The sequence below is a fragment of the Helicoverpa zea genome, chromosome 3 (assembly GCF_022581195.2).
Source record: "Helicoverpa zea isolate HzStark_Cry1AcR chromosome 3, ilHelZeax1.1, whole genome shotgun sequence".
Taxonomy (NCBI): Eukaryota; Metazoa; Arthropoda; class Insecta; order Lepidoptera; family Noctuidae; genus Helicoverpa; species Helicoverpa zea.
In genome coordinates, this window is record NC_061454.1 from 5,299,536 (window position 1) to 5,317,480 (window position 17,945).

A 17,945-nucleotide genomic window follows, 5' to 3' on the forward strand; every position below is an offset into this window, starting at 1 on the left:
GCGAATCGTTTAGAAATACTGCGAGTCGCAAAGAAAATATTCAATACTCAATACTCAATACTCAATGACTTTATTGCATTCCATAATGTGTACAGGCTGGTGGGTAAAATTAAAAGAAACAATTATGGACCCTGTCGGGCACAGCAAAGTTAGTTTTTAGAGGAGAGGACGAAGAGCGCTTTTTAAACATAATAATATTGAATTAAATGTAGAAAATCTTATTATATTTAGATATTTGAGTAGGTATTATTTCTGTGTAGATTTATTTACATTTTAGCTGTAGTTTTTTTTATTTTTATTTATGACTCAATAGTAAGAATTTAATTAAAGGTATTGCACGGTAAGTAAGGTAAATAAATTGATATATTAAGTACTGCTTGTTTATTCCAGTTATCCTAGTTTCCCTAGTTGTATTTATCTTTGAAATATTCGTCAATTGTGTAGTAGCTTTTATCTAAGAGAAATCGTTTTAGTTTATTGGTAAATATATTATTTGATTCAGTGTTTTTTATGTATTCTGGTAATTTATTGTAGATTTTAATGGACGTAACAAACGCACTAGAGGAATGCATATTTAATCGTGAGGTTGGTAGATTGAGTCTATTTCCATGTCTAAGTTTGTGTTTTGTTTGGATGTCTGCTCTTTTACTGTAGAATTGTGGGTGCTTCCTTACAAATTTGCAAATTTCAAATATATAGAGGCAGGGTAGTGTTAAGATGTTTAGTTTTTTGAAATGTGGTTTACATGAGTCGGTGTCTTCAATGTTGGTTAATATTCTTATAAGTTTCTTCTGTATTGTAAATAGTGAAGGTGCGTCTGTACTGTTACCCCACAATATTACTCCATATTTAAGCCAAGCGAATGCGTACGCATAGTATGTTACTATTGCTGTTTTGAGGTCTGTTGTTTTCTTTATTTCTCTGAGGGCATATGTAAATTTAGATAGCTTAGTTTTTATTTTCTGTATGTGTGGTTTCCAGTCTATGTGTGTATCTATGTCTAGGCCTAAAAGGGTGAATTTATTGACTATTTCTAATTTCGATCCTTTGTATTCAAAATTAATATTTATGGGGGTTTTTTGTCGCGGGTGGAAAGGAATTATTTTTGTTTTATTAAAGTTAATTTCAAGGTTGTGTTCGCTCATCCAATATGTTGTAGTGTCAAGTATAGATGTTAGGGTTTGGTTTAAATTTTGGTTATTGTTGCATGATGTTAAAATAGAGATGTCGTCGGCAAATAATACGCTTGTTTCGTTAATGTGGTTAGGGAGATCATTAATGTAGATTAAGAACAGTAGGCAGCCTATAACACTTCCCTGCGGTATGGAGGCGTTTACGGGTATGTTTTGTGATCTAATTAGTTCTATGTGTTGTGTTTGTGTATTGTAGTGTTCGATTTCAACAACTTGTTCTCTGTTTTTTAAATATGATGTAAACCAGTCATAACTTTTTCCACGGATACCTATGTTGTAGAGTTTATTTAATAATATATCAAATTGTACTTTATCATAAGCTTTGGTCATGTCTAATAGTAGTCCAATAGCGTATTTTTTGTTGTCAATAATTTTAAGTGCTTCTTGGATATACTTGTAGACAGCCAAAACTGTGGATCGGTTCTTGCGAAATCCATTTTGGCTGTCGTTGAATATACTATATTTTTCGCAAAAGGCATAAACACGGTTACACATAACTTTTTCAAATATTTTTGATGCTGTTGGTAGTAGTGCAATTGGACGGTAATTGTTCGGGTCAGTTTTATCGTTTTTCTTGAAAATGGGTTTAATGAGTGCCTTTTTGAGTAAGTCAGGAAAGACATCTTCTTCAAAGGATTGATTTAGGAGTATATAAAATGGCAAGGTTAGTTCATCAGCGCACTGTTTTATCAGACTGGGTGGAAGTTCGTCAATTCCGTGGCTGTTCTTGTTCTTTAAGTTTTTGATAATTATATTTACTTCATAAGGATCAACTGGGTTAAGATATAGTGTATTTTGTGTAGTTAAGGCTGTCGGTAGCCCTTTAGGTGTACTGCCGGTAGATGTGGTAGCTTTCCCACCAATGGAGGCAAAGAAATTGTTAAAAATGTTGGCTACTTCTTGCGGTTTCGCCGTTAACTTATTCTCGACTTGTAGTGATATATTATGTTTCTCACTTTTACGTTTTTTGTTTGAGCGTTCATTTATGATTCCCCACATTGTTTTTACTTTATTATTCGATTTTGTCATTTTATTTTTGTAGCGTAGTTTTTTAGCTGTAGTTACAGTTTTCTTCAGTATTTTTTCGTATTTTTTGTAATAATTTGTTAATGTAGGATCTTTTGTTTTTGTTACTAATATTTTTAAGAGTCTTTTATTAATACTAGATTTCTTTATACCGGCAGTGAGCCAGTATTTCTTATATTTAGTTTTAAGTTTAATTTTTATTAATGGGATACACTTATTTAGGATTAAGGTAAGTTTGTCGTTAAATATTTTATAGTTTGTGTTAATATTATAATCAGTTTTAAGTATTTCGTTCCAATTTAGTTTTTGTAATTCCTGTTTAAATTTTAATATGTTTGAATTATTATATAACCTTTTCTTTATATACCAATTATTTATACTGGGTTGTTTTGGTATTTTTAAATGTAGGACTGTGCTGTGGTGGTCAGAGAAGCCTAGGTCGTCTATAGTTATGTGCATGTCTTTGTGGTTAAAGTTAGTGAATATTAGATCTAAACATGTTGCGGTATTTGGTGTAATACGCGTAGCGCTTTTTACGTGTTGAGTAAAGTTATTTTCTTGCATTAGATTTATAAATTGGTTAGCTTTTAGATTATCCTGTAGTACATTTATATTAAAATCGCCTCCTATTATTACGTTTAATTTGTAGTATTTTTTATTTTTTATACAAATTCTTTATACAAATGATGGAAACAATTACTCAGTGTACAGTTAGCGAAGTTGGTGAAGTCTAGCAATTAGTGGGCCGCAAAAATAAAGTAGAAAAATCACTTCGGCGCCAAAATGCTCCCCTTGGCCTGCCAAATAAAACATTAGCCGTTTCGCTTGGTATTTCACAAAGAACGCGTTACTTTACACATTAGCTGTGTATAGTAGATTTATATTCAGCGGTAAAGTTTTGAACAAATGTTTTTATTGTTGTGGTAAGTTGCCCCAAGTTTGAACTTTGAGAGAAGGTGAGGTTGGTGAAAATTGTAAAGGTGAGTTAAAATCGGTTAGGCTGTAGTAAATCTTATATCGTTTATGTAAGGTCCATATTGTGAGTCACGAATTCGAGTACTTTAATTCCTAGATTATTTAGTTACGCTTATAAAATCGAAAAGCTCGTTTATGACATGAATGACAACAGGTAAATTACGGTCAGTACCTACTTCATGTTATTTCGATGTACCTACATAGTACGCATTACCATGTCCACTTACACTGGTACAACTCTGACAGGAAATTATTGTTGGAATTAATTGCCGTGTGCTAGCATTTGCTAAAGCGTCGTGTATCAGAAACTGTCCGTCACGGCAAAGTACGATTCACGACAGGAATATCCGGATGATCCAATGATGGATAGCCCGACCCTCGCCTGCAGTCGCCGGATGCTGTTAAATGCCGCTGCACATGCGTTATTGAGAATAGAAACTAACGTATGCAATGGCGTAAGCAATCTTATTAACCTTATGACTAAGACAAAACAACCAAGCAATCACAAAATTCCACAGTCAAACTTCTTCATATACCTATCAAAAAAGAAATGAATTCATACTCTATGAAAAATTCAATTCTGACATCTTATATTTCTCTGTCAACTCAAATTTTCAAACTTTAATATTCCGACATGTAAATTGAATTGAACAAACAAACACATTTGTATCTATCTTGTACATATGAAAATTCTTAGTAGTTTATGTAGAATCATAAAGCAATGGCCGAAGACATTGATTCGATGGTAAGTCGCCCTCAGGACTTTGCCAATATTTTGCTTTTGAAGCAAATATAGGTATATAGTTTGGCTCTTATATTAATTCACTATGTATTATGAAACTCATAATTCGAAACAGAGAATGCACCCCGACATTTGAGCTTCATTCACTTAAGAAACCCAGGCACACCACTGTTTCTGGCACGTTTTAGCCTGATCCGATGCCAAAGTGTTATTGTGTAGACCGACGCGATACAATAAGATGAAATCTAGTGAAAAGTAGATTATAAGATATAGATAGACGTATAAAGTTAATGTGGATTATAGGAAAACAACGAAAGACTACAAAAGTCCAGCCGCAGTTTTTGATTGCGGACCAAATTTAGAGGACCGAGCTTTGTGTGCGGTGGACCCTTGCGACGCTAGCAAATGTTACGCGGAGCCTCGCGTTGTCATCATAGGCGCGGGCATGGCCGGCCTGTCGGCTGCCGCGCGCCTCTCGCAGCGAGGCATCAACAACATCGTAGTACTAGAAGCGTATGAAAGGTTCGTATTAAATACATACAAATTTAGAAATATTGATTTCTAATTTATATAGACTTAAAAAATAATATTATTTGTAGACCCGGAGGTCGGATACATTCCTGCTGGCTTGGAGATATTGTTGCAGAATTAGGATCTCATTGGAAACCGGACAATACTTACACTCATCCCATTTACACGATGTCAGCCACAGAAGATCCACCTCGCCCTGGTGTGCCTGGTGCTGAGCATCCTCGTGGTCTCTTTAACAGGATAGTAACCGGTAAAATGCCGTTCCCTCCTACAATATCTGCATATCACAAATTTCGTCAGATTGAACAGGAAGCGGCGCAAATATACTGTCTCGGTGGTAATAAACAGGCAGGATCTTTAATCAATTTTATGAGTCTGCGAATTCAACAAGAACTGCACGAGTATCCGGACGATCAACAACATGACGCAGCTAGAATAATGTTCGGGCTCTCGCACATGCTCAGTGCGCGGTGTGGGGATGACACGGCGATGCTGTGCGCCGATCATATCGGCTGCTTCATGAACATGCCCGGCGGCGAGGTACGAGTTCCTCTGGGACTGGTAGGCATACTAGCTCCGTTACTACGTCAAATACCAGAAGGAGCTATCCGCTATTGCAAGCCGGTTAACTGTATTTATTGGGGAACATCACAAAAAGAAGGTTATCGAGCTACAGTATGCACTACTGATGGTGATGAATTTCCTGCTGACTATGTCATCATAACGGTGTCTCTCGGAGTGTTGTGCGCTAATGCTGTGAAATTGTTCTGCCCGGCACTTCCAGCATCAAAAATTGATGCTATGCGTTGTCTTGGATTCGGATATTGCAATAAAATATATATGGAATACTGTCGGCCGTTTTGGTTTTGGCACAAAGGCAACTTGAATTTCAAGTTCTCCTGCAATGAACTTTGTGATCGTTCTGATTGGACACGGGGTCTAACTTCTATAGAAGTGGTGCCAAATAGTAAACATTGTATGTGCGCGTGGGTGGTCGGCCAAGAAGCGATGCTCATGGAAGGTTTATGTGACAAAGACATTGCCGAAGGTTTGACTGAAATATTGCGCGTATCGACAGGGAACGACAGTATACCATATCCGATGACAATTTTACGATCACATTGGACTTCTGATCCATTTTTCTGCGGGGCATATTCTTACGATTACTACGGGTCAGACGGTCAAGCACAACGCTGCTTAGCATGTCCGTTGCCGGGGCCTAGTGAGCCCATACCTCCTATATTGTTGTTCGCTGGCGAGGCCACGGTGCCCGGTCATTACGCCACGGTGTCGGGTGCTCGGCTTAGTGGCGTCAGAGAGGCTGAGCGAATAGTGCATTTAACGGTGCGATACAAAGGTCCGCCTTTGCCCGCCGCTGCTGAAAAGAAAAAAGAAAAGAAAAAGAAAGTCCAAAAAGCTCAGTAAAATTCATTGCGAAAGTCACGCTTTACCTCGTTATTATGTGAAATTTTCTAAGTCTAATCCTTTGTCCGTTGTCACAAAGCGAGAAATATATGCAGTTTTGCGTTGCTCTTGTGTTTTAGTCCTTTAATATTTTCACCCGGAACTCATGTCTACGTAACTGCTAACTTATCTGTGACAAGTTGTGTGCCGCGCTGGCTCCTGTTGTTAGTTTTGAAACTAGAATGATGCTCAACTTGTTTGATGTCTCATTCTATCTCATTTTGTTGGGAGGCTTGCGATGAAACGATTGTAAATATTCTGTTTATGCAACACACTTTGTATGAATCTAAACTTTATATTTGCAAAATAAGATTTATATCTTATACAAATTGATGTAGAACTAAAAAAAAACTTGCTTCTCAAAATTTAAATTAATAACTAACATTCAATAAAGTAGTGCATCATAGAAAACATAATTTTGCCACAAAATCTTTTGTAACATTTATTGTTATTGTTACATCCAACCAATTTGCATAGGTCTCGAACGTTGTTCCTACGTAATGGCTTAAGCAGTCTGATTGAGCTATCGTTCAGCATGTTTGAACATCAAGATTGAATGTGGCTGCTGGATGGTGAGGAACGGTTAACGGCTTCTAGAGGCCTGTCATATAAATATTGTACTAATAGCTTCCACCATCGGTTTCACCAACGACCAGTGAAAAATATTTCAGACACCCGAGCGTATTTTTTCAATACTGAAAAATGTTCAGCAATATAATTTTAGTATAGCCAGTAAGTCTGACACCAGTCTAATCAAGGGGTATCGGGTTGCCTGGGTAACTGGGTTGAGGAGGTCAGATAGGCAGTCGCTTCTTGTAAAGCACTGGTACTCAGCTGAATCCGGTTAGACTGGAAGCCGACCCCAACATAGTTGGGAAAAGGCTCGGAGGATGAGGATAATTTTAGTATAGGTTTCACAAATATAAGTTTTGAGAAAACTTCTTAGATAAATACCTACTATTTTATATTTAGTCCCCACGTTCAGTACAATTTTAGTATTCTCATTTGAAAAGTCATCTGTATTCTCATTTGAAAGGTATAACTGTAATCATTTTACGAAAAAAAGTATTTCTCCTTTCTATTATATTGCAGAACTCACTTTGTTTATATTTTAGGAAGTATGGTTTAAAGTCAGCTGAAGTTACAATCACACACATTATTACGCGCGAATGCAGATGCTGTCTGCCACTGTCCCATACATTCCTAACGTGAATCCGGAAGAATAAGTTCCATACTAAAGTCCTGTCAGAGCGGATTTTGGCTTCTTAAATCTTAAACTTAAATCTTTGTAAGGTACGATCCGACTCCTTTGGTGAAAAACTACAGAAATCGTACATAATTACGTATTCATTTTCACACGAGATTTATAATGAAAATAAATCGACATTCTAATTTGATTGCTAACACATTACAAACTCGTTAATTACGACAATTACAGAGTTATCAACATGTGAAGCGAACTAAAGTGGAATGTTCGTTTTGTCAGGTGAGGTACTCGTAACATAGCAATCTCGCTAACTAGAATTCTTGGAGACTATAACTCAATTACTGGGCCGACGAGGGCGCCATACATTGTACGTGTAATATTATCTATCTACAGGCATTTTTCATCGGATCAGCGTGAATAGAGAGGTGCAACATTAATTTTAATAACGTATCCCATAAAATATTCGCTTCCTTCCTTATTTTGTCAAGGGGAAAGTTGTGATAGTGTGATAGTGGAAGGTCGTCGATAAAGTGTGATATGTTAGATAAGATAGTTTTTTGTGGCTATATTATGCGAGGTTTAGGATTTTAAAATTAGGATTTTAAATTCAGTACCCTCTAAATTGTGCCTTCCCGTAATATGGTTATGAACTAATTTACCATCTCTATACGTACTATTGATGATTAGGAAATCTAAATTAAGCAGAGACTATTAATTTCATTACATTATCTATTTTATCTTTGTTGTAATTAAAGCTGCTAATCTCAATTAATAGAGTTCAACGGTCCAAGTTTGCAAGTGTACGTAGCATTAAAGAAATATCTGCCTGATTGCTTTTTAATCGCATTTATGAGATATCCATTCGCCTTCAACTCATCCGACCACCTACGTATGCAATTATTTTATAATCCAGCGTAGTGTATCTCGTCTCGAGGGAAGCATCGCCTGAATAACAAATATATCGTCGGTTCCTACGAATTGATTCCGCGGTGATTGATGTTCGCTGCTTGCTGGCTACAGCGCTTCGCAGCCTTCTGACTCCGCGTCACTTCGCTCAAACAATCAATAGGAAAACAGAATCCACTTCACCGACTAGCTACACCTTCAGTTAGGTCTTTGGTAATAAGCCATTTATCTTAATAAAATGTACAAATATCAATTCCATACTAGCACGTATACGTCGTACACAAACATGTGCCGGCTTGAGAACACGTGGCTTCCAGGATATGTGAGAAAGCACAAAGACAGCTTTTCCTTTCGTAAATAATTTCAATGAATTATAGTATTTACATTGGTTGTGTTAGCAGAATACACTTTATATAAATTCATAGTAAAACAGGGAAAACATACCATTTCCTTGCTTTTCCTAGAAAACTTATCTACGTTTTCCTGCAAACGCAAGCAGTTTTCCGTGTAAATGAAAAATATGACCTTGATAGGATGGAACGGCAAATATCTAATAATTCAGCTCTATTGAGCTTAACGGATGTAATGTGAAGAGTTTCGCGGAGGGCATTAACACCGACGCAATGAGAGGGCGGCGCTCCTCGCGGCCCGGCGAGCACGTCTCTGCAGATGGCGGGCTGCGGGAGCACGCAAGAAATCCTCGAGACAGATGCGTGACGCAGCGCGCAGGACCGGCGCCCCCCGCGGTGCGTGCCGCGCCCCGCGGGGCCCGGTCCGCGCGACACATCTCACAGAACACATCGATAATCGCGTGGTGCGTGAGCCCGCTGCGGCTCGGACGAGGGTAGGTAGTGAGCGTGCGGTGGCGCGGTCGCTGCCGGTGCAGGCGGTGCGTGGCGCGCGCGTGGCGCGGGCGGGGCGCGCGCGGCGCCGGCCCGGGCGGCAGTCGCTCGGAGGCACGCGGGCGGGTCGCGTCGCCCTGCGCTCTCTCGCTGCACCGCTGCATCGCTGCGCTCGCGAACTCGCGACAAGGTACGCGACGCGACATCACATCGCACGCTGCACATGTTACACTTCACACTTGTGCATTTTTCATTCATCTCTTAGTAGTTTTTAATTTATTATCGTACGCATCCTAATCCACGAAAGAACCTTCTCGGGCGCGCGCCTATTACCGCAAATTGTATCCAAGATTCGGTTAGATTTTGAAAATTACGTTTGAAACAAATAAAATGAAATTGCTCGGGTAAGTGAAAATTATTGAATATTTTCCGCGTCTTCCTTAAGGCTGTAACTAAATAGAAACAGGCATGCGTAAGCTCTCTAATGGCAGCCGAAATAATGCGAAGCTAAGAGAACAAGAAAACGTAAAAAAATGTTTTTCTTATTTGAAGGTAAAAAGGGGCATTATTATAAATGTCATTAATTTTATAATGGATTTCGAGACGCAAAGACTGCGCTTCGTTTTATCTTATAGGAGATGTCATGAGGGAGAAAACAGCAAAAGCACTGGCCTGATGCCAAGTGTCGACCGCGGCACACATCTTTCAGTAACAAAATATTTTACAAATATCAGAGATATAATGTCTGAACATTTAAATGTCTGTAGTGAACTGAAATTCTACTTTCTCGAGAGCAGGAGCACTGTCATCGTTTGTTCGTTTGATAAATGAATGTGCGGGAGGCTGACACGTTTCCTAGCTGCTAGCTAATTACAATTCGGTGCTTAGAATTACATATGAAAATATGTTTTAACTAAATAGTTCCACACAAATATCTCATTAAAAATGTCGTCGCTATGTCAAACACCGAGTATCTTTTACAATCGAAATGAGAAATGCGAAATGAGAGTTGTGGCGCGACTGTATATTTTCATGGAACATCCATTTTCTTTTCGGTGCGTTTTCGGGTTGTGTCGGTCAATCTTCACGCCCAAAATAGTTATATCTTACTTGATGACAATATAATATGCAGTACTCTGTCACCATTCTTTACTACTCTGACTAACGTATATTTTCTTATCTTAATTTTACATCAAAATAAAAGTCACATATTATTGCATGAAAAAAGATTTATAAATAAGGTGAGAAATATTACTTAGCATTCGTAGAGTTACATAGGTATATCTAGAATTTGAAGGATTCGCTAAAGATCCAGTCTCAAGTCTGTCAATGTGGCAGGTATTTGGCACGAGGCATCGTGTTGCGGGTATTGCTGTCTATAGCCTCTCTTCTCACTTTACCAGAATATATTCCGATTAATGTGCACAATCATATTGAAACTGCGTTATTTTGTTCTTCATACTCAACCAAAAGGATGAAATGCGCTCAATAAGAACACTAGATTTTGTTTATTTAAAGATTAATTTATGGTTAAAAAGATAATTTTACTGATCTTTTAGGCGTTCTAAACTATTCTGCCCATTTTGGTAACCTTGTACATAGATAACTTTTCAGATAGGTAATAGAAAAACGCATTGTTACACATGCCGGACGCCGCGAAATTTCATAGAAAAATATTGTTCGTGAGCATTACTCACACTAATCTAATTATAAAACTTGTTTACTAACATAATCTAATTCGCAGTTTGCATGTAATTTTATTTATGATACGAGTAAACGTGTTGACTGCTCCATAAATCATAAAACGACAAACAATTATCAACTATTCCGTTAGCTATTGTAGGTTTATTACGAAACTAATTTGCAACACTGTTGGCATTATTCATTCTGCAAATGTATAGGAGAGCCCCGCTGTCGGGCTAACGTCGGGCTAACTGCAACTTACAAGTAGGGTGTGTAAGCCAACATATAGCCACCGACTTCGAAAGTAAAGCACTAACACTCAGAAATGCCCACTTGCGAATTCCGGAAAACTAATAGTCAAAGGCAAATTGTCATTTCAGTTGGGGAGTTGCTGACGTTTGGGGCAATTTGTGAGCTATCCCCAAGAGATGCAATTTCCCTCTTCCGCCTAATTGCTCCCGGGGCTTGCTACTACAAAGCTAGTTAGGAAACTGCCTCTCGGCCCACTTGTGTCGCCTCGACCCCAATCAATTAAGTGCCCACTGTGGCCGGCGTCACCGATGCTGAGACACTGTCGAGGTGGTCACATCTCAACGACTTAACCGCACACTCCAGAACACGGATTTTGGAAGAAAAGAATTGCGTATAAAGGGATGGTTTTCGTCTCTACTGAAGGTCTGAATTAGCATGACGTTTGCCCAAGTCAGCCATTCATAAATGGACAGCTGGCGTAGAAATCACTTTGTGCTTTATGACAGTCATCGGTGCATGGTTTATGCACTTCTGTAACTAGGCATGTAGGTGTTAAATATTATACTAAAATGTTACGTTAAATAAAATTTGACCTTGCGTTTTATAGAGATGACGTGTAGATTCTTCAGACGAATAGTTTTCATTAAATGACATTGTGACGTGTGATGCGTCGTGTGCCAGACATAACAATGAACGACTAGCGAATATTTCCTACTGTAGCTGATATACATAATTATACGTACTATTCAGTCTGCAAAAATGATAGTAATTCGACCAAATTAATCGTAGTGTTTAAACAACGTTGTTAATCAGGTGTAACCACACAAATAGCAATTTGAACAGTGTAAATAAACACATTATTGTTTCGATATAAAGCAGGCCACAATTCTGTATTAATTTGATTACGTTGTTATATATTTGTGTTTTTCAGTACCTAATTAAAGTTCAAACGAATATTAGTCCTAGACTAGTGAAGCTGTCAACGTGTTAGGCTACAATGATGTTAGTCTAAGCTAATTACAGGCGACCTAGCCAGGTTTTATGAAGCCTTATATGTTTATATTGATCAGCAAAATAGAATGCGCAGAATAGGTAATCGGATAATCGTTTTTATTATACCTAAGTTGTTGCGCATAGTCCTCGGAACTCCTCGGATAAGAATCTTATTAACCTGGATAAAATTGACTATGTATGTCCGTCCATGTTCTATTTTGGACTTATCAATGGTAGTACTATAATACCGTTAATTTGGAGGAGATAGGCATTCATTATTGTATAAATAAATAATGTTTATCATTTATCTTTTTTAAATAATTATGGTACTTAATCTTTCAGAAGTTGGTAATGTATAAAATTATTGATGATGTTTGTATAATTCAGAAAAAGTTGACGCCCAAATTAACTTATCTTAAAATGAATGTCGTAATTTGACGTAGTTTGACTACCTCGATGGCGCAATGGTCATCATGCCGGACCGCCGAACCTGAGGTCCCGGGTTCGATTCCCGGTTCGGTCGACATTTGTGTGATGAGCATGCTTGTTGGCCGTGGTCTGGGTGTTATGATATGTATTTATAAATATGTATATATGTAGCTATATGTAGTTTATCAGTTGTGTCAGCACCCATAACACAAGTTAATAAATAACTTACCATGGGGCTAACCGACCGTGTGTGAAAAAGGTGTCCCGACATTATTATTATTATAATTATTTCTTATCGTAGGTAATGATATAATTTGTTTTCACACTCTGATAGCTTACGCGACGTTACCTATGAATCGTTCAGTAAAAACCATTTAGCTCTATAGCGTAACGTGAGCAAAACCTGTTTTTAATTTCCTTTTTGCCTAGGCATAGGCGTTGGATTCCTGCACAATTTAATTAAAATCTGTATTAAATTAAAGGAACTATGAGCCGGTGATGTAAGAGCGGTCGCTCCGTTGAATGGATGAACGGAAATGACTGAAATTATAGCGCTTAGTGGTTTTCACCCTTCTAAAATGGGTTACCTACTACAACAGGATTTTACAATGTGGAAATGTATTGATTAAACAGAGGCGTTGAATCATTTGAATTTATAATGTCTAGTTTATGCAGTCGTTTGCCAGTTGTCATTTAATTTAACACTGGTGTTTCATTAGCCGTTAGATAATCAGACATAAACAAACAATCCAAATGTTAACGCGTGCTCTTTATATGTTTTATCGAATAACGTCAAGTAAATCGATCTAGCCCATCAATAATGGTGTTATTTTATTATTTTGACGCTCGTTCTCACTCGCCGCGGGCCTGCACCACTAGACTCGTCGGCCCCACTCGGCGCCACTCTGCGCTACTCGATCACTACGCTAATTTAAACACCGATCTGTTACCTACCCCTACGTAGTTAACATACATTTTATCTCGTTAGTCACTGCGTGCTTTTTTCACGAAAAATCCCCCATCATTTTCCGAATCCAATTTATCACAAAACTCACTCCACATACGTTTGTCGCTGTTGTGACCTGAATTTTTACTAATGGCTGCCAATAATAAAAACAATACATAACGCGTTATGAAAGAAAATAGTTCGCGACTGGAATGCGTATTATGATACGATACGGCCCAACGACGTGGCGAGCTAATATTCAAATAGATAAATCAAGTGTCTAGTCCTGCCGGCTTTTTGCACAGGGGAAGATTGATGGCGAAATTTTTGCAAAAATTCCTCTAGATGTTGATCGTCGGCTATTACGTAGAGAGAGGGCTTTTGTACGAATGATAATACGGTCCGAGGGAGCGGGCGATGTGATTGCAGAGCCGAGATATGTTCCACTTGGAAACTGGCTTAGTCACGTCCGCAGTCCAGCAGCCTGAGCGGTAAACAATCGCATATACACCCAAATTGTATATCGATAGGTGTTGTGTATTGATCACTTCTTCATAACACGACCGCTGCGAACTCGCCATGGAATATCATTATGGTAATCCAAAACTCGTATGCCTCTACCATTCTTGGGAAATAAGTAATGTCAAACGAAATTGATCTGGATTTCTGTAGAAGTTACATGATTAGGTTGTGCGAATAGCATTGCGTGACTGAAACCCTTCATCATTTTTATTGTCTAAAAATATATTATTAATGTTTCTGCGAATAGCACGTTCGGAAGGTAATCCTAGATTTAGGTTCTGCTTAGAAATCAAAACCGACACGTTTTGCTAGTAATATTAGAACATAATATACCTATCCTAAATAAAATTGGCAAACAATCGATCATGGATGTCATTTTTGTTTCATATTTTTCATAGTTTCAGTATATGTTTGTGGGTTACATTTGTTTAGTTAAATTACATTAGGCTTCATTTTAACATTTTCTTTCTTATTCCACAATTTACTCGCTTATCTATTTAATATGACACAGTGAGATAGTGTACACACATCACAACAACTCAAAACAGCTTTACCTACATTAAAAAAATCATCATCTCATTTACTTCATGTTCACGTTATTTTTAGGGTTCCGTACCTCGAAAGGAAAAAACGGAACCCTTATAGGATCACTTTGTTGTCCGTCTGTCTGTCTGTCTGTCTGTCTGTCAAGACCCTTTATTTAATAATCATTTCAATACACGAGCTTTCACTAAAAAAGCCAGTAGATTTAAAACCTAATATATGTTTTTGTTGCAGGTGCGACCGTATTTGGACACTGTAGTAGGTGAGACGATCAGTAGTGTATCAGTGCTTAGTTTCAGTCATTCAAAGTGCCTAAGTTCATCAGTCTGTACATTCACGAACCAATAGACGGTGTAGTGTAGTGAACTCATTTATGTAGAATTTTCTTGTGAACTGAACTTTTACTGAAGGAAGAAGATAGTGTTTTTGACTTCCAAGCGCTTCTGTGTTCACCGATTATGATATAAAGGTAAGTTTTATTTTCTTTAAAATATTGGATTTTCCTTTTCCACAAGATTGGAGAATTTTGTACTGAAAATGTCTTTGTTCAAACTGTGATTGTATAGGTTTAGGTATCGTTTATTTTCTTTTTTTTGCTGTAACCAGAGGATACGTTTTGAAATCTAATTTTGAATTCACCTCAAGTTTAGCGATAACTGACTTGCGTTTACTCCTGCAATTTTATGAAATAATACATAAAATAAAAAAGTTACTTAGTTTTGTTAGTATCAAGATAAATATCAAGAAGGTTAGTAGATAGTATCAAGTAGGTTATTACAATTAATTGTTAGTAAGTTAGTAATAATTAATTGTTGGTTACAGTTTTATAATAAAAACATATTTTATGTACAAAAGGTATAGGCACATATTTTTTTTTCTGTAAGACCGTCAATTCAAGACCTGCAGTTTTAGATACATGTTAATTACCTTTGTTGGTTCTTTAAGAGTTCTCCAAGATCCTGTTCAATGATTCCTTCAGCAGAGATTTTGATGAATGAGCTGCCGAGCAATTTATCATAACTGTGTAACGGAACATCAGTGTGCCCGGCCAGGGACCTCATCTGTATAACTATAAGCCATAAATTAAAACAAAAACTAGGTCACAACTCTGTTTACTATAAACAAGGCATATTGGCAACTTCTTATTCATATTTACATACTTAGAAATGGTCTTCAGTATTGCAGAACCTTTATTTGTATTGTGAATTGGTGCTTAGGTTGATAGACGCGTCTATTTTTTTAAATCAAGTAGAGTTAATTACGTATAAAGTTTAATTTTGGTATTAAATTAAACCTATACGTACTCTATATGACATGCATTATGAAAAAAAACTTCAATTCTGAATTAGTTTCTATTAATGTTGATTTAGAGCTTAATTATATAGACGAAACTTTTTTCTCTATCCTAATTAATCAATAGGAAAAGCGCTATGTCTTTTAAATGTAGAAAATGTTCTCACAGTTAAACATCCCTACCTGTAAAATAATTGTTGAACCCATTCATTGAACTTAAAACGAATATTTTCAATTCAATGTTTTAGTCTAAACCGTAAAAAAATATTTTAATTTCCTCGTTATCTATAGAATCGGATCGGATAGTGAGTGCTATTATAACATTGGCGGTGGTCCAAAGCTCGCGACACTGCCATGGCCTTTCTAGAGGTTGCCACTATTAATCTAAACATAGTAAGCTCTAATTATTACTGTTTGTATATCGTTTTATGTGTTTATCGTAGTAGGAAATTGTGGGAATTTAGTGTTATGCGACGTATAATATGGTGGAGTAATTTATTATTGTATTCGGGGTAAGATCAAAGTAACTGTTAAGGTATTCTGAGGCAAGATTAGTAAGTATCAAGTACCTGCATATAATCAACCAGCTTCGTTTAGTCCGAGTCTTTAATGGATCGCTACGGGCACCCTGATTAATAGTCTATAGGCTTGATCATTTAGTACCTAAGTATATCTAACTAACGCTGAAAGATTTTTGTAAATTGGACCAGTAATTCCCAGTTCCGAGATCAGTAAGTAGTTCTGAAATTAGTATGTTCAAAACAAACAAATATAATAAAACAAACATAGATAGTGTATCTAATTTCAAAACAAAGTGAATAGAATTATATGTATTTTTTTAGTAATCCACTTAAAATTGTCTTCTTGTTCTAATTGACCAGAATTAAAAAATACTATACCATTTAAAGCAAGCGTTTGAACGTATGCGTATTTCTTCGTATCCTTTCCGTGTTTTATATCGGAATCACAAAATCGACTACTGCGGCTTTGAATCTCCCTGTATATCAGGGCTTAGCAGAAATGAACATCAGATTGGTAAATTCAACTCGATAGCAGGTAATACAGCTCCTTGCAGCAAGCATGTTACAGCGCTATTAACTGCTTTAATCCGATTAAAGCGCTGCACGTACATTGCCATTATGAATGCTTTACTTACTATGTGCATACCACTTTATGATATTATGGGGAACGTAAATATACTGTTGGAGATTGGAGATGTTGGTTAGGTGAATGTTATTTTCAAGTTTGTGTTTTTTCCACCTTACATTTTGTAAGTCCGTTGTTGGATCGCATCTGGAAGTGGGATCGGATAAAAAAGAAACATACTTACTTAGAGAGAAAATTAATATAATAAAATACACTCGATCACAATAATCGTGTATTAAGGTACAAGTCTACCAATATCCGAACAAATAGATTAAATGGTACTTTATTCAAACTAAGCTCTTATCATATTTCCTTTTTTACCATATTTCCTTGGCAACAAACAAAGCTTCTGTCTAAAATAATTTCAAGTGTTTTTTGTCATTGTTACACACATAACACACATCGTAAAGTATGTTTTGTTGGTCCTAATATCAGGTTTATGTCCGTAATACCGGGTATCCGTAAGACCCGGGTTCGGGTCCAGACGGGACCATCGGCTATCGAAGAGCCACCTGCGACCTGCAGTCGGTCTAATCCTTATATTTTAATCGGCGAGGGTATTAGGCAGTCTTAAGGTGATATATTGACTCAATTTATGGGCTGTGACCATCTGCGTTTGATCAGGAATCTTTATACGTAGATTTTATTGTGGAGCGTTTGCTGCGGTTTGGGAACAACTTCACGCATTCGGGTACAAAGTTACTTATATTAAACTTATAGGCTCGCTCTGTATTTATTTTGCAAATCGGATCTGTAGTTCCTGAGGTTACCGTGTTCGAGCAAGTTCGAACAAGTTCTTCAGCTGCAAAATTGTCCTAATATAACTCATGCTCTCAGTTACAATAAAAAAAAACTATTAGTATTAAATAAATTCATTGCACAAACTCCAATATTTACAACGGAACATTTCCTATAAAACTTCAAAGGATAGGGTTGCTAATATTATACAAGCCACAAAGAAACTAACAAATGGGGAAAAAATATTAATTAATCTAATGGAAAATCGCAGTTAGCACGTAAAGAGAACAAAGCATTCCCCCTTAACACATCTCTAATGGATTCGGATGGTCCAAGTTATTACCGGTTATTATAGTTATAGTTATTAGGAACCACATATTTTACGGTCTCGTCCGCTTGAAGTATTTAACACCCGTTTACTGCCAACTAAACCATGAGCCATGAATTTGCCACCTGTGCACTTACACTTACGTTACGGCTGTCTTCTAGCTCCTAGATAATATACACATTAAAA

General features: G+C 37.1%; 2 protein-coding genes across 4 annotated transcripts in view; both read left to right on the top strand.

Annotated features, from left to right (window-relative positions):
• Positions 1–3,877: 3,877 nt before the first annotated feature.
• Positions 3,878–5,951, top strand: LOC124646247 (peroxisomal N(1)-acetyl-spermine/spermidine oxidase-like). Its single transcript, XM_047186362.1, has 3 exons — positions 3,878–3,939; positions 4,240–4,458; positions 4,536–5,951. Exons 1-3 carry the CDS (start codon positions 3,878–3,880, stop codon positions 5,890–5,892), a joined length of 1,638 nt encoding a protein of 545 aa, XP_047042318.1. The 3' UTR covers positions 5,893–5,951.
• A 2,951-nt stretch (positions 5,952–8,902) lies between these two features.
• LOC124646272 (inactive dipeptidyl peptidase 10) overlaps positions 8,903–17,945 on the top strand; it is a 123,649-nt gene continuing 114,606 nt past the window's right edge. The window contains exons 1-2 of one of the 3 annotated variants that reach the window (XM_047186391.1): positions 8,903–9,076; positions 14,489–14,723. The gene's annotated coding sequence lies outside the window, so the exon portion shown is untranslated. Of the gene's footprint in view, positions 9,291–14,488; positions 14,724–17,945 lie in introns of all 3 variants that reach the window. The other 2 variants (XM_047186390.1, XM_047186392.1) reach the window with 2 other exon arrangements.